This window comes from Coregonus lavaretus (genome assembly GCF_964263955.1).
Source record: "Coregonus lavaretus genome assembly, chromosome: 21".
NCBI lineage: Eukaryota > Metazoa > Chordata > Actinopteri > Salmoniformes > Salmonidae > Coregonus > Coregonus lavaretus.
The window spans coordinates 4717626-4745182 of NC_140008.1; the positions used below are offsets into that span (position 1 = coordinate 4717626).

Sequence of the window (27557 nt, forward strand, 5' to 3'; positions counted from 1 at the left end):
CAGCCCAGGACCTCCACAACCGCAGACCACGTGTAACCTCGCCAGCCCAGGACCTCCACAACCGCAGACCACGTGTAACCTCGCCAGCCCAGGACCTCCACAACCGCAGACCACGTGTAACCTCGCCAGCCCAGGACCTCCACAACCGCAGACCACGTGTAACCTCGCCAGCCCAGGACCACATCCGGCTTCTTCACCTGCAGGACCGTCAGAGACCAGCCACCTGGACAGCTGATGATACTGTGTTTTTTTTTTTGTGTGGGGAAAAACTCATTTTGATTGGCTGGGCCTGGCTCCCCAGTGGGTGGGCCCAGTCATATGAAATCCATAGATTAGGGCCTAATGAATTTAATTCAATTGACTGATTTCCTTATATGAACTGTAATCTTTGAAATGTTTTTTTTTCTTTTTTTGTCATTTAGCAGACGCTCTTATCCATTAGGGTTAAGTGCCTTGCTCAAGGGCACATCGACAGATTTTTCACCTAGTCGTGGTCGGGGATAAGAACCAGCGACCTTTCGGTTACTGGCACAACGCTCTTAACCACTAAGCTACCTGCCGCCCCCATGTTGCATTTATACTTTTTGTTCAGTATAACATGGTTTAAAAAGAACGCAGGACTATTAACAATCTGATGAACATTGCAGAAGATAAGTTCATTGGGTCGGAGTGGATGCAGTACATCAAAGAATCACTGGCGGAGTCTATTTAAATTATTTGCAGATCTATTCCCTATTATTTACAAAGATCTAAAAGTTATTTTCTGCCATTAAATTGGGTTCTGATGAAAAGGTTAATGCACAAGATTCATGACAGCATTGTGGAACAAAGGAACATGATATTAAGAATAGATGAACAACTAGTTAACTGACAACTAGATTAAACATATTATATTAAAGCTGCAATATGTCACTTTTTGGGCGACCCGACCAAATTCACATAGAAAAGTGAGTTATAGATCTGTCATTCTCATTGAAAGCAAGTCTAAGAAGCGGTAGATCTGTTCTATGTGCGCTATTTCTTTGCTTCCCGTTCTTACGTTTTGTTTTCGCGTCTTTTACTTTTGGTTTTGTACACCAGCTTCACATAGCTGAAAATACAATATTGAAATTAGACAAACTATTAGAATTATAGCAACTAGGAAATGGCGGAGCGATTTCTGCATATTGCACCTTTAGTCTCCCCTTGGCTTTTTCCCACAGACCTAAACGGATGACTTTAAACACGCTGAAGAACTTGTCTTCAAAGTCTAGGTACTGTGGTGGTGGTTTGGAGCAGTGGTACTTGATAAAGAGGAAGCAGCCCATCCTCAGCATCCGGTAGTTGACTCCCTGTCCCGCCCAGTAGAAGTTGGACCGTCTAAACTGGTCGTTGGTGACGGCACTGTAGCGGACACAGAAGGAGGTGCAGGGAGGGAGGTTCCGCTGCAGCAGGAGCCTGTGGGAGGCAGTTGTCCTTTCCTCCGTGGTGCCTCGGTGAAACAGGGCAACTTTGACGAAGATGTTGTGTATACGCCGGCAGACTTCTTTCATGCTATGGATCACAGCTATTAACTAGCTAGCTACCCTTATGGCACCGGCATAATGTTAGGCCAGGGGGGATAAAGTGTGGATGTTCTTCAAAGAACGGCAGCTGTAAAGACCACCACGCCCACCTAGCTAGCGCTAGTTAGCTAGCTAGCTTGTCAACACAGCAGTACGAGCCAAACAGTTCTGTTATTATATTTGGCAAACGGAAGAGAAAAAACGGCAAGTCCGTTCTGTCAGAGTTTGGAAAACTTTTTGTCGATCAGCTTTCTACTCAAGGTTAGTGCTATCCGAGATCCTTGGGACCTACCCCTGCTATCTGAGATCCTTGGGACCTACCCCTGCTATCCGAGATCCTTGGGCCCTACCCCTGCTATCCGAGATCCTTGGGACCTACCCCTGCTATCCGAGATCCTTGGGACCTACCCCTGCTATCCGAGATCCTTGGGACCTACCCCTGCTATCCGAGATCCTTGGGATCTACCCCTAAACCCTAACGCCTCGATCAGACCGACAGCATCGATGCCGCATAATAAATACTGCAGTCAAACCTTTTCATGATGTAATCCAGCATGTTTAGTGGATATGTGTTCAACAACAGTTCCAACATTCACCTTCTGCTACTATTTCCGTTAAATCTACACATACAACTTGATGCCTACGTTGGGTTAAATCCAATGTATGCACCACAAAGAACGCACTGCAACTGCCTCCGCAACGCAACGCTGCAAGGCAAACGCAGCGTTCCATTGGGGGAAATGAAGCTATTTCTGGTGTAAAAACGCAAAGACACTGCCGGTCTGATCGAGGCCATTTTAATGTCCCAAGGAACTTCAATCAGAGAGGAAGAGGATGACAGAGGCCCAGCAAGGAAAAAAATCTGTCTCCCTCCAGCAGGTGCCATTTTGTCGTTGCTTCGTCCACCAAGCAAGGTGTGTTTGTATGGGAGGTCAATGAGAGTGTCAAATTTGGTCAACAAAAAAACTGTATGGCATATTTGCTACCTGAGGTTTATTTGATCAAATAGAAGGTTCGTAATGCTTAACTTGTTGCTAGTGTACTGACATAAGTAGGACATGTGATATTCTGGCAACTTTGAGAAAAAACACTTTATATCGTAGTTGTCTCGAGATGGCTATGCATATTCATGGCATTAGGCTAGTAGCATAGCATCTCTCTCCATTGAATACAGGCGGTTGACGTCAACAACCCTCATCGAATATTCAAAAAAGGATTACAATAACGAGATGTATCCACCAATCCAAAGAAAGGATAGGGGGAGCTCGACAGCCCGCCGTGCTGTTTTGTGGACAACGACTCCCATTGTTAGCTAGACGACTCCCATTGTTAGGGTGAGAGACATTTATCTTGTCAGTATAACCATCATCTTTGCTTCAACTCACCATGTAACTGAACCGGCAATATATTTCATCCGAACACCAACATAGCACAGCAAACATTAGTTCCTAGCTGAAGGGTGATATTTTCCCATAGTGCTAAGGTCAGTTTTCGATATATTACTCTCTACATTAAATGTATATTTGAATCTATAATAACGTTTGAGTTGCTCTAAATACAACTTTTTCCCCGATCTTTCATACTGTAGCCTAAACACAATTACACACTAACAGAGTTCACAGTTGTTCAGGGATAGAATAATGTATTTTTTTTACATTTTACATTTTAGTCATTTAGCAGACGCTCTTATCCAGAGCGACTTACATGAGCAATTAGAGTTAAGTGCCTTGCTTAAGGGCACATCGACAGATTTTTCACCTAGTCGGCTCGGGGATTAGAACCAGCGACCTTTCGTTTACTGGCACAACGCTCTTACCCACTAAGCTACCTGCCGCCCATATAATTGCTCCTAGTAACTCCATGAAATACATATAGGGCCTGAAATTATCAGTTGGAATAATTGGCATTAATCTGATCAAAACGGTCGCATTTCTTCCATAAAGTGACTCATTCATCCTAGTAGTGTGGCGGGGGGGGGGGGAGGGGGGGGGGGGGGGGGGGGGGGGGGGTCAGTGATCCAGTTTTGTCCGGGCAGCGACAGCAGCATTCTTCTCTTCTTCCTTGGTCACCTGGGCTTTATTCTGGACTGTCATTCCCAAAACCTTTTCTATGTCCCGAATCAGGTCCTGCAGGTAACACAAGGAAACAAGCTTTACACTTCACTAACAAACACACTGTCTTGTCTATAGCTTTATCACTCACAACTCAGAGTTGGGTTCAATTCGGGACATAGAAAAGGTTTTGGGAATGACAGTCCAGAATAAAGCCCAGGTGACCAAGGAAGAAGAGAAGAATGCTGCTGTCGCTGCCCGGACAAAACTGGATCACTGACTCAACTCAGAGTTGGGTTCAATTCGGGACATAGAAAAGGTTTTGGGAATGACAGTCCAGAATAAAGCCCAGGTGACCAAGGAAGAAGAGAAGAATGCTGCTGTCGCTGCCCGGACAAAACTGGATCAGGTCCTGCAGGTAACACAAGGAAACAAGCTTCCTTGGTCACTGTTCCATCCAGTTTTGTCCGGGCAGCGACAGCAGCATTCTTCTCTTCTTCCTTGGTCACCTGGGCTTTATTCTGGACTGTCATTCCCAAAACCTTTTCTATGTCCCGAATCAGGTCCTGCAGGTAACACAAGGAAACAAGCTTTACACTTCACTAACAAACACACTGTCTTGTCTATAGCTTTATCACTCACAACTCAGAGTTGGGTTCAATTCAATTGCAATTCCAGTCAGTTCAGAAAGTAAAAACAAATTCCAATTCCACATGTTCCTTATTGAAAAGCATTGAAGAGAATTGGAATTTCAGTGCACTTCCTGAACCATTAATAAATTGTTCATCAAGTTATAATATGACCCTAATATCATATTGTCACACATCGGCTGTAACTACTTTTTGAGAATGTACCTTAAAGTTAGTCTCTCCCTGCATGTTGGGGGCTGATATCTCCTGATGGATGACGGACAGGTTGCGGGCAAAGGTCAGCAGGGCTCCCTGGAGGTCCTCACCGATGGTTCTGTTAACGACAGAACGGACAAACAACTTTACTAACGATCCCCTCGCTGCCGGGTAAACAAACAATCACCATGTTTGGCTTGTCGTGTGTGTTTCAAGTTTTATTAGTCGTACGTACAGGATACACATGGTGTACACCGTCCAATGAAATGCTTACTTTCAGGTTCCTTCTGGACAATGCAACAACAATAATACATAATAAAAGGTAAGAATACCAATATAAAGTAAATGGATATGTAGAACAGAATAGACATTTAGCATCAGTATAATACAGGAAGACAACATTTATAGGCCAATATTTATACATGTTTTGGGGGCAAGTGTTTAAAATGTGCAGTATTTAGCAATCATAATAAGAGTCTGGTAGCAGCAGTTATGACGTGTGTGAGTGTCTGTGTGAGTGTGTGTGTGTGTGTGTGCATGTGTGCTAAGGTGCAGAGAATCAGAGCAGGTGGTCAGTCCAGTTCAAGTGTTCAGCAGTCTGATTGCTTGTAGATAGAAACTGTCTCTGAGCCTGTTGGTATCAGACCTCATGCTCCAATACAGTCTGATGGCTTGTAGATAGAAACTGTCTCTGAGCCTGTTGGTATCAGACCTCATGCTCCGGTACAGCCTGATGGCTTGTAGATAGAAACTGTCTCTGAGCCTGTTGGTATCAGACCTCATGCTCCGGTACCGTCTGATGGCTGGTAGATAGAAACTGTCTCTGAGCCTGTTGGTATCAGACCTCATGCTCCGGTACAGTCTGATGGCTTGTAGATAGAAACTGTCTCTGAGCCTGTTGGTATCAGACCTCATGCTCCGGTACCGTCTGGCTGACAGTAAGGGAGAGAACAGCTCGTGGCTGGGGTGTGGGGGGTCCTTGATGATGCTGCGGTACTTCCTCAGGCACCGTTTCTAGGAGATGTCCTGGATGGATGGGAACATGGTCCCAGTGATGAATTCGACTGGGCCAGCACAGTGGTCCAAATTATGGGGGGCTAGAAAGTTGAGCAATGCAGGCCGGTCCACTGGTCCATCTCTCCCCCCCGGCCCCAGCCCACTGGTCCATCTCTCCCCCCAGCCCACTGGTCCATCTCTCCCCCTGGCCCACTGGTCCATCTCTCCTCCCGGCCCCGGCCCACTGGTCCATCTCTCCCCCTGGCCCACTGGTCCATCTCTCCTCCCGGCCCCGGCCCACTGGTCCATCTCTCTCCCCGGCCCACTGTTCCATCTCTCCCCCCGGCCCATTGTTCCATCTCTCCCCCCGGCCCTTTGGTCCATCTTTCCCCCCGGCCCTGGCCCACTGGTCCATCTCTCCCCCCGGCCCCGGCCCACTGGTCCATTAATCCCCCCTGGCCCCAGCCCACTGTTCCATCTCTCCCCCCGGCCCTTTGGTCCATCTCTCCCTCCGGCCCAAGACAGTCGTGAAGAGGGCACGACAACACCTTTTCCCCCTCAGGAGACTGAAAGGATTTGGCATGGGTCCCCAGATCCTCAAAAAGTTATACAACTGCAGCATCGAGAGCATCCTGACCAGTTGCATCACCGCCTGGTATGGCAACTGCTCGTATCTGACCGTAATGCACTGCAGAGGGTAGTGCGTACGTCCCAGTACATCACTGGGGCCAAGCTTCCTGCCATCCAGGACCTCTATACCAGGCAGTGTCAGAGAAAAGCACAAAAAATTGTCAAAGACTCCAGTCACCCAAGTCATTGACTGTTCTCTCTGCTACCGTACAGCAAGCGGTACCGGAGCGCCAAGTCTATGTCCAAAAGGCTCCTTAACAGCTTCTACCCCCAAGCTATAAGACTGCTGAACAATTAATCAAATGGCCACCCGGACTATTTACATTGACTCCCCCCTTTGTTTTAACACTGCTGCTACTCGCTGTTTATTATCTATGCATAGTCACTTTACCCCTACCTACATGTACATATTACCTTGACTAACCTGTACCCCTGCACATTGACTCGGTACCGGTACCCTCCTGTACATAGCCTCGGTATTGTTATTTTATTGTGTTACTTTAGATTTTTAATATTTGTTTTGTTTTACTTTAGTTTATTGAGTAAATATTTTCTTAACTCTATTTGTTGAACTGCATTGTTGGTTAAGGGCTTGTAAGTAAGCATTTCACGGTAAGGTCTACACCTGTTGTATTCGGCGCACGTGACAAATAAAGTTGGATTTGATTTGATTTGACAGATAACGCAACATCAGTATTGGGTTAGCTAACTAGGCTATCCAACTATAGCAGTAGCATGATGCCAGCCAGACAGTTTGTTGATTCATGTACATGTCAGCCATTACAGTCATTTCAAGCCCTATTCTACTACATCATATAGGATTTTTTCATCATATTTTTTATACATCCTTGAGCTTGTGTCTTCAAAAATTAGTACACCTCAGCAATTTATAACTATCTTTACCAGAAAGGTAAGTTCCAGACCTTTCTAGAACTATGCAGCATTACTAGTTATTGTTTATGGCCCTCTCAGGTCAAGTCATCGGTTTTGCGTATGTCTATTTAGGCAGAAAATATAAATTTTTAAATGACATTCGACAGGTTAATGTTTGTTTGGAGCTCTACTATTTACATGAGTCAGTCCTTGACACAACACGGCCACCTTTTATTAATGACATTGATGATGATTCAGCCTGACTATAAAGCTACTGTTTCCACAATGTTGCTATATGTATCATCTGTAGCTAAAACAACTATACATTTTAGTGCTAAGCTAGAGAAAAGTCAGATGTTGAGAAAACTACTCCACCAGCAAGGCCATACTTTCTTCCTTAACATAATTTTTACTCACAGATTTCTGGTGTCTTGTTTTCCTGGTTCACTGTGCTGTCTGTCGTCATGCTGGCTACTACTTTACTGTGGGACTTAGTACTGCATACTACTTTACTGTGGGACTTAGTACTGCATACTACTTTCCTGTGGGACTTGGCACTGCATACTACTTTACTGTGGGACTTAGTACTGCATACTACTTTACTGTGGGACTTAGTACTGCATACTACTTTCCTGTGGGACTTGGCACTGCATACTACTTTACTGTGGGACTTAGTACTGCATACTACTTTACTGTGGGACTTAGTACTGCATACTACTTTACTGTGGGACTTAGTACTGCATACTACTTTCCTGTGGGACTTAGCACTGCATACTACTTTACTGTGGGACTTAGTACTGCATACTACTTTCCTGTGGGACTTAGCACTGCATACTACTTTACTGTGGGACTTAGTACTGCATACTACTTTACTGTGGGACTTAGTACTGCATACTACATTACTGTGGGACTTTGTACTGCATACTACTTCACTGTGGGACTTAGTACTGCATACAACTTTACTGTGGGACTTAGTACTGCATACTACTTTACTTTGGGACTTAGTACTGAAAACTACTTTACTCTGGGACTTAGTACTGCATACTACTTTACTGTGGGACTTAGAACTGCATACTACTTTACTGTGGGACTTAGTATTGCATACTACTTTACTGTGGGACTTAGTACTGCATACTACTTTACTGTGGGACTTAGTACTGCAAACTACTTTACTCTGGGACTTAGCACTGCATACTACTTTACTGTGGGACTTAGTACTGCATACTACTTTACTGTGGGACTTAGTACTGTCTGCTACTTTACTGTGGGACTTAGTACTGCAAACTACTTTACTCTGGGACTTAGCACTGCATACTACTTTACTGTGGGACTTAGTACTGCATACTACTTTACTGTGGAACTTAGTACTGCATACTACTTTACTGTGGGACTTAGTACTGCAAACTACTTTACTCTGGGACTTAGCACTGCATACTACTTTACTGTGGGACTTAGTACTGCATACTACTTTACTGTGGGACTTAGTACTAATTACTACTTTACTCTGGGACTTAGTACTGCAAACTACTTTACTCTGGGACTTAGCACTGCATACTACTTTACTGTGGGACTTAGCACAGCATACTACTTTACTGTGGGACTTAGTACTGCAAACTACTTTACTCTGGGACTTAGTACTGCATACTACTTTACTGCGGGACTTAGCACTGCATACTACTTTACTGTGGGACTTAGCACTGCATACTACTTTACTGTGGGACTTAGTACTGCATACTACTTTACTGCGGGACTTAGCACCGCATACTACTTTACTGTGGGACTTAGCACTGCATACTACTTTACTGTGGGACTTAGTACTGCATACTACTTTACTGTGGGACTTAGTACTGACTACTACTTTACTGCGGGACTTAGCACTGCATACTACTTTACTGTGGGACTTAGTACTGCATACTACTTTACTGTGGGACTTAGTACTGCATACTACTTTACTGTGGGACTTAGTACTGCATACTACTTTACTGTGGGACTTAGCACTGCATACTACTTTACTGTGGGACTTAGTACTGCATACTACTTTACTGTGGGACTTAGTACTGCATACTACTTTACTGTGGGACTTAGTACTGCAAACTACTTTACTCTGGGACTTAGCACTGCATACTACTTTACTGTGGGACTTAGCACCACATACTACTTTACTGTGGGACTTAGTACTGCAAACTACTTTACTCTGGGACTTAGTACTGCATACTACTTTACTGCGGGACTTAGCACTGCATACTACTTTACTGTGGGACTTAGCACTGCATACTACTTTACTGTGGGACTTAGTACTGCATACTACTTTACTGCGGGACTTAGCACCGCATACTACTTTACTGTGGGACTTAGCACTGCATACTACTTTACTGTGGGACTTAGTACTGACTACTACTTTACTGCGGGACTTAGCACTGCATACTACTTTACTGTGGGACTTAGTACTGCATACTACTTTACTGTGGGACTTAGTACTGCATACTACTTTACTGTGGGACTTAGTACTGCATACTACTTTACTGTGGGACTTAGCACTGCATACTACTTTACTGTGGGACTTAGTACTGCATACTACTTTACTGTGGGACTTAGTACTGCATACTACTTTACTGTGGGACTTAGTACTGACTACTACTTTACTGTGGGACTTAGCACTGACTACTACTTTACTGTGGGACTTAGTACTGCATACTACTTTACTGTGGGACATAGTACAGTCTACTACTTTACTGTGGGACTTAGTACTGCATACTACTTTACTGTGGGACTTAGCACTGCATACTACTTTACTGTGGGACTTAGTACTGCATACTACTTTACTGTGGGATTTAGTACTGCATACTACTTTACTGTGGGACTTAGTACTTCATACTACTTTACTGTGGGACTTAGTACTGCATACTACTTTACTGTGGGACTTAGTACTGCATACTACTTTACTGTGGGACATAGTACTGACTACTACTTTACTGTGGGACTTAGTACTGTCTACTACTTTACTGTGGGACTTAGTACTGCATACTACTTTACTGTGGGACTTAGTACTGCATACTACTTTACTGTGGGACTTAGTACTGCATACTACTTTACTGTGGGACATAGTACTGACTACTACTTTACTGTGGAACTTAGTACTGCATACTACTTTACTGTGGGACTTAGTACTGTCTTCTACTTTACTGTGGGACTTAGTACTGACTACTACTTTACTGTGGGACTTAGTACTGTCTACTACTTTACTGTGGGACTTAGTACTGATTACTACTTTACTCTGGGACTTAGCACTGCATACTACTTTACTGTGGGACTTAGTACTGCATACTACTTTACTGTGGGACTTAGTACTGCATACTACTTTACTCTGGGATTTAGCACTGCATACTACTTTACTGTGGGACTTAGTACTGTCTACTACTTTACTGTGGGACTTAGTACTGTCTGCTACTTTACTGTGGGACTTAGTACTGACTACTACTTTACTGTGGGACTTAGTACTGCATACTAATTTACTGTGGGACTTAGTACTGTCTGCTACTTTACTGTGGGACTTAGTACTGACTACTACTTTACTGTGGGACTTAGTACTGTCTGCTACTTTACTGTGGGACTTAATACTGATTACTACTTTACTGTGGGACTTAGTACTGCATACTACTTTACTGTGGGACTTAGTACTGCATACTACTTTACTGTGGGACTTAGTACTATCTGCTACTTTACTGTGGGACTTAGTACTGACTACTACTTTACTGTGGGACTTAGTACTGACTACTACTTTACTGTGGGACTTAGTACTGTCTTCTACTTTACTGTGGGACTTAGTACTGATTACAACTTTACTGTGGGACTTAGTACTGCATACTACTTTACTGTGGGACTTAGTACTGCATACTACTTTACTGTGGGACTTAGTACTGCATACTACTTTACTCTGGGACTTAGCACTGCATACTACTTTACTGTGGGACTTAGCACTGCATACTACTTTACTGTGGGACTTAGTACTGCATACTACTTTACTGTGGGACTTAGTACTGCATACTACTTTACTGTGGGACTTAGTACTGTATACTACTTTACTCTGGGACTTAGCACTGCATACTACTTTACTGTGGGACTTAGTACTGTCTACTACTTTACTGTGGGACTTAGTACTGTCTACTACTTTACTGTGGGACTTAGTACTGTCTGCTACTTTACTGTGGGACTTAGTACTGCATACTACTTTACTGTGGGACTTAACACTGGCTACTACTTTGACAGAGTGAAGCCAGCCAGCCCTTCCAGAGAATCAAATCAAATGTTTTCGTCACATGCGTCGTAAACACAGGTGTGGACTAACAGTGAAATGCTTACTTACGGCCCTTCCCAACAATGCAGAGAGAAAGAAAATAGATAAATAATAGAAAAGTTAAACACGTAATAATAAAATTAATAATAGATACACAATGAGTAAAGATAACTTGGGTATATACAAGGGGTACCAGTACTGAGTCGATGTGCAGGGGTACGAGGTAATTGAGGTAGATATGTACATATAACTAAGAGTAAAGTGACAGATACTCAACAGTAGCAGCAACAGCATATGTGATGAGTCAAAAAAGTTAGGGCAAAAAGGGTCAATACATAAAGTCCCGGTAGCTATTTGGTTAACTATTTAAATAACTATTTAGCAGTTTTATGGTTTGGGGGTAGAAGCTGTTCAGGGTCCTGTTGGTTCCAGACTTGGTGCACCGTGCGGTAGCAGAGAGAACAGTCTATGACTTGGGTGACTGGAGTCTTTTACCATTTTTAGCACCTTCCTCTGACACCGCCTGGTATAGAGTTCCTGGATGGCAGTGAGCTCAGCCCCAGTGATGTACTGAGCTGTACACACTACCCTCTGTAATGCCTTGCGGTCGGATGCCAAGCAGTTGCCATACCAGACGGTGATGCAGCCAGTCAAGATGCTCTCAATGGTGCAGCTGTAGAACTTTTTGAGGATCTGAGGGCCCATGCCAAATATTTTCAGCCTCCTGAGTGGGAAGAGGCATTGTCGTGCCCTCTTCACAACTGTGTTGGTGTGTTTGGACCATGAAAGATCCTTAGTGATGTGAACACTGAGAAACTTGAAGCTCTCGACCTGCTCCACTTCAGCCCCGTCGATGAGAATGGGGGTGTACTCGGCCCTCCGTTTCCTGTTGTCCACGATCAGCTCTTTTGTCTTGCTGACTTTGGGGGAGAGGTTGGTGTCCTGGCACCACACTGCTAGGTATCTGACCTCTTCCCTATAGGCTGTCTCATCGTTGTCGGTGATCAGACCTACCACTGTTGTGTCATCAGCAAACTTAATGATGGTGTTGGAGTCGTGCTTGGCCACGCAGTCATGGGTGAACAGGGAGTACAGGAGGGGACTGAGCACGCACCCCTGAGGGTCCCCATGTTAAGGGTCAGCGTGGCAGATGTGTTGTTGCCTACTCTCACCACCTGGGTGCGTCCCATCAGGAAGGTGTTCAGTCCCAGGGTCCTTTGCGTAGTGATGTGCTTGGAGGGCACTACCGTGTTGAACGCTGAGCTGTAGTCAATGAACAGCATTCTCACATAGGTATTCCTCTTATCTAGGTGGGTGAGGGCTAGGCTTGGGCGGTATGCAGATTGTCATACCTTCATACCGACCTTGTGCCATCCCGGGAAACGGTACTACTGGCACTGAACACAAGGGGCGCTATTTTCTAACCCCACTGAGCCTCTGTAATCCGATTGCTAGCAATGTTAACAAGTACATATATAATCTAACAGCGAATGCTAGCTAAATGCTAATAAGCGCTTGCAGGACAGTTATATAAGTAACTCACAGTTTACTGAACGCACAAAACAAATGATAGCCAGCAAAGCTCTTGATCCAGGAGGGGATTCTCTGCTGTTACCAAGAGAAGCTTGATTTTGCAAGAAGCTAACCACTTATCTAGATAACTAGCTATTAAGTTAGCAAACCAAATGCACAACTGCAGAGCATTTAGCACATTTTAGACATTTAACTTAATAGTTATAAGATACTGTATCTAGCTGGCAAACATTTAGTTGTGAATTCCATACTGACACTACACTCTTAGAAAAAAGGTTTCCAAAAGGATTCTTCGGCTGTCCCCATAAGAGAACCGTTGTTGGTTCCAGGTAAAACCCTTTTCGGTTCCCGGTAGAACCATTTTGGGTTCAATGTAAACCCTCTGTGGAAAGGGTTCTACATGGAACCCAAAACGATTCTACTTGGAACCAAAAGGGTTATTCCTGGAACCAACAAGGGTTCTTCAAAGGGTTTTCCTGTGGGGACAGCCGAAAAACCCTTTTAGCTTCTAGACAGCACCTATTTTTCTAAGAGTGTAGATCACCTGGCACGTGCTGCACAACAGTGAGTCACTCACAAGGCTCCGGTCTCTCGTCGTTGTGTGCTTGTAAACAAACAGCATGTGACTGGGGGACTAACGGTTAGCTTCATAATGAAAAATAATGTGGCAAGTGAAATGAAGAATGCGATCTGCTTTATCTTCTAACGTTTTGCACAAGTTGACTACAGGTACTGTATTTACGTAAAAAGACGCTACAAATATTCAAATGGTAAAAAACTTCAACTGAAAATAGTTTCAACAGTATTGAGGGGATTGAAAAACCGTCCCGTGGCTATGTGTGTACGTGCGTGCGTCGGCAGGGAGGGGCGGGGGCGGTGGAATATCCGCAGGCCGGTCTGGGTCAAAGTCCAATCCAGGGACGTTTTTTTTAGTCCCAGTCCGTCCCAGCCTACAGTCGTCAGCGGTGTGTGTGTGTGTAGTAGTTAAATGAGTACTTGAGCTGAGTTGATCTCCAGTCGTTGGGGAGAGATGTGGTGGACAGACAGATTTAACCAGCAGCAGCATGTAAGCCACAGGATTGGTGTGATAGATACAGTATCTTCAATAACCCATTCCATACAAACTGCTGAGGATTTCCATTTTCTAAACCAAAAGTGACATGTTAATCCTTTAAAGGAATGCAGTGTGTCTACGGTACTCTCTGTTGTCTCTCATTCATTTTTACAGAACAGGTTAAAGTAAACCCAAAGGCCTTTGTATGTGTGTGTGTGTGTGTGTGTGTGTGTGTGTGTGTGTGTGTGTGTGTGTGTGTGTGTGTGTGTGTGTGTGTGTGTTTAGCGTGTTCATATAAAGATACTCACACCATCCCCAGACTGTATCTCTCACAGCTGTCATGGAGAGCAAAGACAGTGCCTTGCTTTTCCTGTAACACAAGACGATAATACACAGTGTATTTTTTAACACACATACACTACCGGTCAAAGGTTATAGAACACCTTTCTACATTGTAGAATAATAGTGAAGACATCAAAACTATGAAATAACACACATGGAATCATGTAGTAACCAACAAAGTGTTAAACAACTCAAAATATATTTTATATTTGAGATTCTTCAAATAGCCACCCTTTGCCTTGATGACAGCTTTGCACACTCTTGGCATTCTCTCAACCAGCTTCACCTGGAATGCTTTTCCAACATTCTTGAAGGAGTTCCCACATATGCTGAGCACTTGTTGGCTGCTTTTCCTTCACTCTGCCATCCAACTCATCCCAAACCATCTCAATTGGGTTGAGGTTGGGGGATTATAGAGGCTAGGTCATCTGATGCAGCACTCCATCACTCTCCTTCTTGGTAAAATAGCCCTTACACAGCCTGGAGGTGTGTTGGGTCATTGTCCTGTTGAAAAACAAATGATAGTCCCACTAAGCCCAAACCAGATGGGATGGCGTATCGCTGCAGAATGCTGTGGTAGCCATGCTGGTTAAGTGTGCCTTGAATTGTAAATAAATCACAGACAGTGTCACCAGCAAAGCATCCCCACACCATAACACCTCCTCCTCCATGCTTTACGGTGGGAAATACACATGCGGAGATCATACGTTCACCCACACTGCGTCTCACAAAGACACGGCGGTTGGAACCAAAAATCTCCAAATTGGACTCCAGACCAAGGACAGATTTCCAGCGGTCTAATGTCCATTGCTCGTGTTTCTTGGCCCAAGCAGGTCTCTTCTTCTTATTGGTGTCCTTTAGTATTGGTTTCTTTGCGGCCCCTGTCTCATGAGAGCCAGTTTCATCCTAGCGCTTGATGGTTTTTGCGACTGCACTTGAAGAAACGTTCAAAGTTCTTGAAATGTACCGTATTGACTGACCTTCATGTCTTAAAGTAATGATGGACTGTCGTTTCTCTTTGCTTATTTGGGCTGTTCTTGCCATAATATGGACTTGGTCTTTTACCAAATAGGCCTATCTTCTGTATACCCCCCCTACCTTGTCACAACACAACTGATTGGCTCAAATGCGTTAAGAAGGAAATAAATTCCACAAATTAACTTTTAAGAAGGCACACCTGTTAATTGAAATGCATTTTTTTTTTTTTTTTTTCACCTTTATTTAACCAGGTAAGCCAGTTGAGAACAAGTTCTCATTTACAACTGCGACCTGGCCAAGATAAAGCAAAGCAGTGCGATAAAAACAACAACACAGAGTTACATATGGGGTAAAAAAAACATAAGGTCATAAAATACAACAGAAAATATATATACAGTGTGTGCAAATGTAGCAAGTTATGGAGGTAAGGCAATAAATAGGCTATAGTGCAAATAATTACAATTAGTATTAACACTGGAATGCTAGATGTGCAAGAGATTATGTGCAAATAGAGATACTGAGGTGCAAAAGAGCAAAATAAATAACAATATAGGGATGAGGTAGTTGGGAGGGCTAATTTCAGATGGGCTGTGTACATGTGCAGTGATCGGTAAGGTGCTCTGACAACTGATGCTTAAAGTTAGTGAGGGAGATAAGAGTCTCCAGCTTCAGAGATTTTTGCAATTCGTTCCAGTTATTGGCAGCAGAGAACTGGAAGGAATGGCGGCCAAAGGAGGTGTTGGCTTTGGGAATGACCAGTGAGATATACCTGCTGGAGCGCAGACTACGGGTGGGTGCTGCTATGGTGACCAATGAGCTCAGATAAGGCGGGGATTTGCCTAGCAGTGATTTATAGATGGCCTGGAGCCAGTGGGTTTGACGACGAACATGTAGTGAGGACCAGCCAACAAGAGCGTACAGGTCACAGTGGTGGGTAGTGTATGGGGCTTTGGAGACAAAACGGATGGCACTGTGATAGACTACATCCAATTTGCTGAGTAGAGTGTTGGAGGCTATTTTGTAAATGACATCGCCGAAGTCAAGGATCGGTAGGATAGTCAGTTTTACGAGGGCATGTTTGGCAGCATGAGTGAAGGAGGCTTTGTTGCGAAATAGGAAGGCGATTCTAGATTTAACTTTGGATTGGAGATTCTTAATGTGAGTCTGGAAGGAGAGTTTACAGTCTAACCAGACACCTAGGTATTTGTAGTTGTCCACATACTCTAGGTCAGACCTGTCGAGAGTGGTGATTCTAGTCGGTGGGCGGGTGCCAGCAGCGTTCGATTGAAGAGCATGCATTTAGTTTTACTAGTGTTTAAGAGCAGTTGGAGGCTACTGAAGGAGTGTTGTATGGCATTGAAGCTCGTTTGGAGGTTTGTTAACACAGTGTCCAATGAAGGGCCAGATGTATACAAAATGGTGTCGTCTGCGTAGAGGTGGATCTGAGAGTCACCAGCAGCAAGAGCGACATCATTGATATACACGGAGAAAAGAGTCGGCCCAAGAATTGAACCCTGTGGCACCCCCATAGAGACTGCCATAGGTCCAGACAACAGGCCCTCCGATTTCACACATTGAACTCTATCTGAGAAGTAGTTGGTGAACCAGGCGAGGCAGTCATTTGAGAAACCAAGGCTATTTAGTCTGCCAATAAGAATGCGGTGGTTGACAGAGTCGAAAGCCTTGGCCAGGTCGATGAAGACGGCTGCACAGTACTGTCTATTATCGATCGCGGTTATAATATCGTTTAGGACCTTGAGCGTGGCTGAAGTGCACCCATGACCAGCTCGGAAACCGGATTGCATAGCGGAGAAGGTACGGTGGGATTCGAAATGGTTGGTGATCTGTTTGTTAACTTGGCTTTCAAATACTTTCGAAAGGCAGGGCAGGATGGATATAGATCTGTAACAGTTTGGATCTAGAGTGTCACCCCCTTTGAAGAGGGGGATGACCGCGGCAGCTTTCCAATCTCTGGGGATCTCAGACGTTACGAAAGAGAGGTTGAACAGGCTAGTAATAGGGGTTGCGACAATTTCTGCGGCTAGTTTTAGAAAGAAAGGGTCCAGATTGTCTAGCCCAGCTGATTTGTAGGGGTCCAGATTTTGCAGCTCTTTCAGAACATCAGCTGTCTGAATTTGTGTGAAGGAGAAGCGGGGGGGGGGGCATGGGCAAGTTGCAGCGGAGGGTGCAGAGTTGGTGGCCGGGGTAGTGGTAGCCAGGTGGAAAGCATGGCCAGCCGTAGCAAAATGCTTGTTGAAATTCTCGATTATTGTAGATTTATCGGTGGTGATAGTGTTTCCTAGCCTCAGTGCAGTGGGCAGCTGGGAGGAAGTGCTCTTATTCTCCATGGACTTTACAGTGTCCCAAAACTTTTTGGAGTTAGTGCTACAGGATGCAAATTTCTGTTTGAAAAAGTTAGCCTTTGCTTTCCTGACTGCTTGTGTATATTGGTTCCTAACTTCCCTGAAAAGTTGCATATCGCGGGGGCTATTTGATGCTAATCCAGTACGCCACAGGATGTTTTTGTGCTGGTCAAGTCTGAGGAGAACCAGGGGCTATATCTATTCTTAGTTCTGTATTTTTTGAATGGGGCATGTTTATTTAAGATTGAGAGGAAATTACTTTTAAAGAACAACCAGGCATCCTCTACTGACGGAATGAGATCTATATCCATCCAGGATACCTGGGCCAGGTCAATTAGGAAGGCCTGCTCGCTAAAGTATTTTAGGGAGCGTTTGACAGTGATGAGGGGTGGTCGTTTGACCGCGGACCCGTTACGGACGCAGGCAATAAGGCAGTGATCGCTGAGATCCTGGTTGAAGACAGCGGAGGTGTATTTAGAGGGTAAGTTAGTCAGGATGATATCTATGAGGGTACCCATGTTTACGGATTTAGGGTTGTACCTGGTAGGTTCGTTGATAATTTGTGTGAGATTGAGGGCATCTAGTTTGGATTGTAGGATGGCCGGGGTGTTAAGCATATCCCAATTTAGGTCACCAAGCAGTACGAACTCTGAGGATAAATGGGGGGCAATCAATTCACATATGGTATCCAGGGCACAGCTGGGGGCTGAGGGGGGTCTGTAGCAAGCGGCAACAGTGAGAGACTTATTTCTGGAAAGGTGGATTTTTAGAAGTAGAAGCTCAAACTGTTTGGGCACAGACCTGGATAGTATGATAGAGCTCTGCAGGCTATCTCTACAGTAGATTGCAACTCCACCCCCTTTGGCAGTTCTATCTAGACGGAAAATGTTATAGTTGGGGATGGAAATTTCAGAATTTTTGGTGGCCTTCCTAAGCCAGGATTCAGACACTGCTAGAACATCAGGGTTGGCGGAGTGTGCTAACGCAGTGAATAACTCAAACTTAGGAAGTAGACTTCTGATATTTACGTGCAAGAAACCAAGACTTTTGCGATTACAGAAGTCAGCAAATGATAGCGCCTGGGGAGTAGGAGTGATACTGAGGGCTGCAGGGCCTGGGTTAGCCTTTACATCACCAGAGGAACAGAGGAGGACTAGAATAAGGATACGGCTAAAGGCTTTAAGAACTGGTCTTCTAGTGCGTTGGGTACATAGAATAAAGGGGGCAGATTTCCGGGCGTTGTAGAAAAGATTCAGGGCATTATGTACAGATATGGAAGGATATGAGTATGGAAGGATATGAGGATATGGAAGGATATGAGTAAAGTGGAGGTAAACCTAAGCGTTGGGTAACAATGAAAGAGATAGCATCACTGGAGGCACCAATTGAGTCGGTCTCCGCATGTATGGGGGGTGGGACAAAGGAGCTATCTAAGGCAGGTTTAGCTGGGCTGGGGGATCTACAGTGAAATAGTACAATTAGAAATAACCGAAACAACAATAAGCTAACCATATTGACAAGGGAGAGAGGCATAAAGCAATCAAGGTGTAATTTGAGAGAGCTAAGACAACAGCTGGTAATGACGACACAGTTTGGGCTGAGGCTAAACATAAACAGGATGCAGTACCGTAAGAAGGAACAGTCCAGCAGACATCAGCTGTATAGCTGAGTTATAAGGTCCGGTGAACAGCAATAGGATAGTTCGGAGGTAGTTCGGGGGCTGCTAAAGCACTAGCGAGCAAGAGGGCACGGCTAGCGTGTGCTAGCAGGCCGGGGCTAGCAGATGGAATCTTCGTGGTCAACGTCGTAACGGGAAGCCTGTTGTAAAATCTACCTCATCAGACGATTTCGTCGGCAGACCAGTCGTGTAGGATCGGCTGGGCTCCGTGTCAACACTAGGTGGTCCCGTCACATTGACAGAGAGGTAGATAGCCGGGAGATGGGAGATGGGCCTAGCTCAGGATGATTAGCCAGACCTCAACGTCCATTTTGTTGCAGCTAGCTGGTAGCGATGAGTCCGGGTGACTACCTCATGAAGCTGGTTGGGAGAATGCCAAGCGTGTGCAAAGCTGCCATCAAGGCAAAGGGTGGCTACTTTGAAGAATCTCAAATATAAAATATATTTTGATTTGTTTAACACTTTTTTGGTTACTACATGATTCCATATGTGTTACTTCATAGTTTTGATGTCTTCACTATTATTCTACAATGTAGAAAATAGTAAAAATAAAGAAAAAACCTTGAATTTCGAAACAAAGCCTCCTTCACTCTGTCACGGTTTCGGCCGAGGCTGCCTCTCTCCCTTGTTCGGGCAGGCTTCGGCGTTCGTCGTCTCCGGAATTCTAGCTGCCACCGATTTATGTTTTCATGTTCGTTTGCTTTTGTCTGTTTGTGTCACACCTGTTTCTGTTTTACGTGATTAGTATCCTATAAGTTTCTCGTTGTGGTTGTCTTGTGTTGTGTGTGATTGTTTTCGTCAGTGTTGTGTTTGCTCGGTTGAGCATATTTCTCTCCACTGCGCTGGAGCTCATTTTGCACTTGTTTCGTGCACTACTATTTTTGTCGCACCTGTTTGTGCGCATTTTGCCTACACGCCTTTGGCGTAGTTTAGCTGTTGGGCTTTGTTGCCCTGTTGCCTGTGTTTGGGTCGGAATACAGCTTTTGGAACCTACCGTCTGCGTCCTGCATCTGATTTCCTACACCACACCTACACACGCCCTGACAGAATCACACACCACACATGGAATCAGCAGGAGCAGAAGCAGCCCAGACAAGACTGGAGGCCCAGGTTCGGGATCAGCAGGAGCAACTCCTGCAGATGGGGAACGCCCTGCAGGAGGTTATTTCCACACTCCGAGGCTGGGGTTCGCCTCCACCACCGCCCGCCCAGCCAGCACCATCGGTCAGCCCGCCCGTTCCAGCACCGGAACATCGAGGAGTCCGTCTATCTCTCCCGAGGGCTTACGACGGGACAGCGGCTGGGTGTCAGGGGTTCTTGCTCCAGGTCGAGCTGTACCTGGCCACAGTCCATCCGGCACCTTCAGGGCATGAGAGCGTGTCCGCCCTAATCTCCTGCCTGGCCGGTAAAGCGTTGGAGTGGGCCAACGCAGAGTGGAGGAAGATCGACGCCACGACCATCACCTACACCGAGTTCTCCCGCCGCTTTAGGGCGGTGTTCGACCATCCCCCGGAGGGGAAAGCGGCGGGGGAGCGTCTGGTCTTCCTTAGGCAGGGGAGGAGGAGTGCCCAGGAATTCGCACTCGAATTCCGTACTCTAGCGGCAGATGCAGGGTGGAATGATCGGGCCCTCATCGATCTCTACCGATGTAGCCTCAGAGAGGACGTCCGTCGGGAGCTGGCCTGTCGGGACGCCAGTCTCACTTTCGACCAGCTGGTCGACATGTCAATTAGGTTGGATAACCTATTGGCTACCCGCGGACGTCCTGAGGGGGGTCCGTCCATTCCATCCTCCAGCGCACCCGAGCCGTGTCCTATGGAGCTCGGGGGCGCTGGCGCTAGAGGTAGGAGGAGTCGGCAGAGTGGGGGGTCCATCCACTGCACCAACTGTGGTCGGGGAGGACACACCGCGGCTAGGTGCTGGGGATGGCCTCCTCGGGGAGATGACGACAGGTCCCGCACTGGGGATTCCCTCCAGGTGAGTAGGCGCCCCACTCACCCAGAGCTCACTGTTGCCCATTTTTGTATGCCTGTGTGTTTTCCGCAGGTGGCACCTCATTCCCAGTGTAAGGCGCTGGTAGATTCAGGCGCGGCTGGGAATTTCATTGATAAGAAGTTTTGTTTAGAGTTAGGGTTTCCCCTTCTCCCTGTGGAAGTTCCTTTTCCCGTTCACGCCCTAGATAGTCGTCCGTTGGGTACGGGCTTAATCAGGGAGGTCACGGCGCCACTTAGGATGTGTGCGCAGGGGAGTCATCAGGAGATAATACAACTGTTTCTGATTGACTCTCCTGCGTATCCGGTGGTGCTGGGCATGCCCTGGTTAAGTACCCATAACCCCGTTATTTCGTGGCAGGAGAGGGCTCTGAAGGAGTGGTCTGCTCAGTGTGTGGGTAGATGTTTGGGCGTTTCCTTAGGGGCTACCTCGGTGGAAAGTCCAAACCAGGTGCCCGCAGTGCACATTCCACCTGAGTATGGGGATCTGGCTATCGCGTTTAGTAAGGCGAGGGCGACGCGATTGCCACCCCATAGGCAGGGGGATTGTGCGATAGACCTTCAGGCAGGAGCTGCGCTCCCACGGAGTCATGTGTATCCTCTGTCTCAGGAGGAGAAGAAAGCTATGGAGGTTTACATAGACGAATCACTGAGACAAGGATACATACGGCCGTCCACTTCCCCCGCGTCCTCGAGTTTCTTTTTCGTGAAGAAGAAGGATGGGGGGTTGCGTCCGTGCATCGACTACCGTGGTCTCAATCAGATTACGGTGAAGTATAGTTATCCACTCCCGCTGATTGCGACCATGACTGAGTCGTTGCATGGGGCGCGTTTCTTCACGAAATTAGATCTCAGGAGCGCGTACAACTTGGTGCGCATCAGGAAGGATGATGAATGGAAAACAGCCTTTAGTACCACCTCGGGCCATTACGAGTATCTCGTCATGCCATACGGGTTGATGAATGCTCCGTCAGTTTTCCAATCATTCGTGGATGAGATCTTCAGGGACATGCAGGGACAGGGAGTGGTGGTGTACATAGATGACATCCTCGTGTACTCACCTACCCGTGTCGAGCATGTGGCCCTGGTGCGCAGAGTGTTGCGGAGGCTGGTGGAGCACGACCTGTATGTGAAGGCAGAGAAGTGTCTGTTTTTCCAGGAGTCGATTTCCTTCTTAGGGTATCAGTTGTCTGCGTCAGGGGTGAAGATGGAGGTAGACCGAGTGTCAGCCGTGAGTAATTGGCAAACACCAACCACTGTGAAAGAGGTGCAGCAGTTTTTGGGGTTTGCGAATTACTACCGGAGGTTTATCCGGGGTTTTGGGCAGGTGGCAGCTCCCATCACGTCTCTCTTAAAGGGGGGCCCGGTGCGTCTGCAGTGGTCAGTCGAGGCGGACAGGGCTTTTAAGAAGCTGAAGGACCTGTTCACCTCGGCTCCGGTGCTGGCGCATCCGGATCCCTCCTTACCATTTCAGGTAGAGGTGGACGCGTCTGAAGCCGGTATTGGCGCCGTGCTGTCCCAACGGTCAGGCGCGCCACCTAAACTCCGCCCCGTTGCCTTCTATTCCAAGAAGCTCAGCCCGGCGGAGCGAAATTATGACGTAGGGGACAGGGAGCTGTTAGCTGTGGTCCAAGCCCTTAAGGTGTGGAGGCACTGGCTTGAGGGGGCTCAACACCCTTTCCTCATTTTGACGGACCACCGTAACCTGGAGTACATCCGGGCAGCGAGGAGGCTGAACCCTCGACAGGCTAGATGGAGTATGTTTTTGACCCGTTTCTCTTTTAAGATCACCTACATCCCTGGGTCACAAAACGGTAAGGCAGATGCACTGTCTCGGCGGTATGACGGGGAGGAGAGGTCCGTGGAGCCCACTCCCATACTGCCGGAGTCGTGTCTAGTGGCACCGGTGGTGTGGGAGCTCGATTCTGAGCTCGAGCGGGCATTACGCACCGACCCTAGTCCACCACAATGCCCGGAGGGTCGGAAGTATGTTCCGCTCGAGTGTCGGGATCGATTGATCTATTGGGCTCACACGTCACCCTCCTCTGGACATCCGGGTATCGGCCGGACAGTGCACTGTCTTAGTGCCAAATATTGGTGGCCTACGTTGGCCAGGGATGTGAGGGTTTATGTTTCCTCCTGCTCGGTGTGCGCCCAGTGTAAGGCGCCTAGACATCTGCCTAGGGGTAAGTTACTACCCCTGCCCGTTCCACAACGACCATGGTCCCACCTCTCGGTGGATTTTATAACTGACCTTCCCCTCTCTCAAGGGAATACTACACTCCTGGTCGTTGTGGATCGGTTCTCTAAGGCCTGTCGTTTGCTCCCCATGCCGGGTCTTCCTACTGCCCTACAAACCGCCGAAGCACTATTCACTCATGTGTTCCGGCACTACGGGGTGCCCGAGGACATTGTGGCTGACCGGGGTCCCCAATTCACCTCCAGAGTCTGGAGAGCTTTTATGGAGCGGTTGGGGGTCTCGGTGAGTCTCACCTCGGGTTACCACCCGGAGAGTAATGGGCAGGTGGAACGCGTAAACCAGGATGTGGGCAGGTTTCTCAGAACATACTGCCGGGACCGGCCGGAGGAGTGGGCGAGATATGTGCCCTGGGCTGAGATGGCACAGAACTCTCTTCGCCACTCCTCCACCCAACTAACCCCTTTTCAGTGTGTTTTAGGGTACCAGCCGGTTCTGGCACCATGGCATGAGAGCCAGATCGAGGCCCCCGCTGTGGATGAGTGGGTGCGGCGCTCGGAGGAGACGTGGGACGCTGCACACGTCCATCTGCAGCGTGCCATACGTCGACAGAAGACGAGCGCCGACCTACACCGCAGTGAGGGGCCTGTGTACGCACCTGGAGATCGAGTCTGGCTCTCTGCCAGAAACCTGCCCCTCCGCCTGCCCTGTCGGAAACTGGGTCGGCGGTTTGTAGGGCCATTTAAAGTCCTGAGAAGGTTGAACGAGGTTTGTTATAGATTACAGTTGCCAGTGGAGTATAAGTGTATTAACCCCTCGTTCCATGTGTCCCTTCTCAGGCCGGTGGTAGCAGGCCCGCTCCAAGAACATGAGATCTTGGAGACCCCCCCGCCCCCGTTGGACATCGAGGGGGCACCGGCGTACACCGTGAGATCCATCTTGGATTCTAGACGTCGGAGAGGGGGTCTTCAGTATCTAGTGGAGTGGGAGGGGTACGGTCCGGAGGAGCGGTGCTGGGTGCCGAGGAGAGACATCTTGGACCCGTCGCTCCTGACGGAATTCCATCGGGGGTATCCGACGCGCCCTGCGCCGCGGCCTCCGGGTCGTCCCCAAGGCCGGAGTCGGCGCGCGTCTGGAGCCGCGCGTCAAGGGGGGGGTACTGTCACGGTTTCGGCCGAGGCTGCCTCTCTCCCTTGTTCGGGCAGGCTTCGGCGTTCGTCGTCTCCGGAATTCTAGCTGCCACCGATTTATGTTTTCATGTTCGTTTGCTTTTGTCTGTTTGTGTCACACCTGTTTCTGTTTTACGTGATTAGTATCCTATAAGTTTCTCGTTGTGGTTGTCTTGTGTTGTGTGTGATTGTTTTCGTCAGTGTTGTGTTTGCTCGGTTGAGCATATTTCTCTCCACTGCGCTGGAGCTCATTTTGCACTTGTTTCGTGCACTACTATTTTTGTCGCACCTGTTTGTGCGCATTTTGCCTACACGCCTTTGGCGTAGTTTAGCTGTTGGGCTTTGTTGCCCTGTTGCCTGTGTTTGGGTCGGAATACAGCTTTTGGAACCTACCGTCTGCGTCCTGCATCTGATTTCCTACACCACACCTACACACGCCCTGACACACTCATGCTGCCAAACATGCCCTCATAAAACTGACTATCCTACCGATCCTTGACCTCGGCGATGTCATTTACAAAATAGCCTCCAACACTCTACTCAGCAAATTGGATGTAGTCTATCACAGTGCCATCCGTTTTGTCACCAAAGCCCCATATACTACCCACCATTGTGACCTGTACGCTCTTGTTGGCTGGCCCTCACTAAATATTTGTCGCCAAACCCACTGGCTCCAGGCCATCTATAAATCTCTGCTAGGCAAATCCCCGTCTTATCTTAGCTCACTGGTCACCATAGCAACACCCACCCGTAGTCTGCGCTCCAGCAGGTATATCTCACTGGTCATCCCCAAAGCCAACACCTCCTTTGGCCGCCATTCCTTCCAGTTCTCTGCTGCCAATGACTGGAACGAACTGCAAAAATGTCTGAAGCTGGAGACTCTTATCTCCCTCACTAACTTTAAGCATCAGTTGTCAGAGCAGCTTACCGATCACTGCACCTGCACACAGCCATTCTGAAATAAGCCCATCCAACTACCTCATCCCCATATTGTTATTTATTTTGCTAATTTGCACCCTAGTATCTCTATTTGCACATCATCTTTTGCACATCTATCACTCCAGTGTTAATACGAAATTGTAACTATTTTTGCACTATGGCCTATTTATTGCCTTACCGCCATAATTTACTACATTTGCACACACTGTATATAGATTTTCTGTAGTATTTTTGACTTTATGTTTTGTTTTACCCCATATGTAACTCTGTGTTGTTGTTGTTTTTATCGCACTGCTTTGCTTTATCTTGGCCAGGTCGCAGTTGTAAATGAGAACTTGTTCTCAACTGGCTTACCTGGTTAAATAAAGGTTAAATAAAATAAAATAAAACAATAAAACAGTTTTTATTGGTTCACAGGTGCCGTTGTAAAACAGGTGCCGTTGTAAAACCACTATATTGTTACTTGCCATTGATACAGCAACATTTAGGATATACTGATACCTCCATAACATGCTACATTTGCACAGACTGTATATATATTTTTTATATTTTCTGTTGTATTTATGACTTTATGTTTTGTTTACCCCATATGTAACTCTGTGTTTAGGCTACACTGAGACAACGCTGTACCTTGATGTCGAAGCCGATGCCTTGAGCCTTGCACATCTGGAAGAAGACATTGTAGTGCACCATGGACAGGTTGGTGTGGAGTAGCCGGCTCCCCAGGACAGCGTAGTGACTGGCCACCGCTGGGAGCTGTAGAGAGAACCGTTACCATTACTAGAATCATTAAGAAGAATGAAGATGAAGCCACAGAGACAGGAAGCTGAGAAGAGATCGGTCCCGTGTGGCTCAGTTGGTAGAGCGTGGCACTTGCAACGCCAGCGTTGTGGGTTCGATTCCCACGGGGGGACCAGTACGAACAAATATGAAAATGTATGCACTCGCTACTGTAAGTCGCTGTGGATAAGAGTGTCTGCTAAATGACTACAATGTAAAGAGACAAAGTCAGAGAGACAGACTGTGTGAGAGGTAAATAAGATGTATGAAGCCTGGTGGGTGGATGGTGTATTATCACTCCTATTTGGTTTTAAAGGTCGACTTTGGCCACGAAAAACGGTCCAACTCTGCCCCTTTCTAAATTTTCGAACAGAAATGGGGTGTGCCTTTGGTGTCATTCTGGTCATGCGCGCCGCGACCGATGTAGCTAGTTCGTTAGCTAAGCTAGCCACTGTAGCTAGCCAGTAACTCCTCCAGTATGCGTTGACGTGACGTAGCTAGTTCGCTAGCTAAGCTAGCCACTGTAGCTAGCCAGTAACTCCTCCAGTATGCGTTGACGTGATGTAGCTAGTTCGTTAGCTAAGCTAGCCACTGTAGCTAGCCAGTAACTCCTCCAGTTTGTGTTGTCGTTTCACAGGATTTGTTTTTGGACGGAAGCTGTAGAGATCGGTAAGAAAAGGCACTTCTGTATCCAAATATCTTATTCATCCCCCCAAAAAATTGTTAGCATTAAATTACCTGGTGTTTTTGCCCAAATTCGACCTTTAACAATAGCATCTATACTGTACCTTTGAGGGTTCAGTAATCTAATGTGTGTGGCAGATCACTTCATTATTATGGAGCATAATGTTGAACCTATTGGCCGGGGTGTGTGGCAGATCACCTCATTATTATGGAGCATAATATTGAATTACATCCTGGGTTAAAGTTTAATTGTCATGGAGCATTGTGGTGCCAGTGTGGATGGAGTAGAGATCGCTGAAGTTCCTACACACGTCCTTAGGGTCAGACAGTGTTGGGGTTGGGGAGAATACTGTGTGATTGTAATAACGGTGTTTGGGGAGTATGTGTGATTAGCGAACATGATGAGCGCTGGGGCAGCAGGGGCACATGTGGGTTAACTGTTGGGCCTTCCATAATTAATTGGAGGGAGGAACAAATTAATGTTTGAAAAGACATGCCAGGTCACTGACATGTGGTGCCAGATACATGATACAGTTGATAGCATCATGACTCCAATAGTCTTAGTTTTACTTTCGGGATAAAGAACACAATCAGAATAGTGAGGCAAAACAAAGGC

The 27557-nt window shown here is 46.7% G+C and overlaps 2 protein-coding genes across 2 annotated transcripts in view; both read right to left on the reverse strand.

The window, feature by feature from the left end:
- Positions 1–1082: 1082 nt before the first annotated feature.
- Positions 1083–1532, reverse strand: LOC311148707 (uncharacterized protein C15orf61-like; the record flags this gene model as incomplete). Its single annotated transcript, XM_084185686.1, has 2 exons — positions 1083–1090; positions 1205–1532. 2 exons carry the CDS (start codon positions 1530–1532, stop codon positions 1083–1085), a joined length of 336 nt encoding a protein of 111 aa, XP_084041812.1.
- Positions 1533–3553: 2021 nt separating this feature from the next.
- iqch (IQ motif containing H) overlaps positions 3554–27557 on the reverse strand; it is a gene marked incomplete at its 3' end in the record, with an annotated part of 126524 nt that continues 102520 nt past the window's right edge. Inside the window, 5 exon segments of the mRNA XM_084185687.1 lie at positions 3554–3670; positions 4045–4161; positions 4450–4558; positions 14129–14190; positions 26108–26233. Of these exon segments, the coding sequence (XP_084041813.1) occupies positions 3554–3670; positions 4045–4161; positions 4450–4558; positions 14129–14190; positions 26108–26233 (531 nt within the window).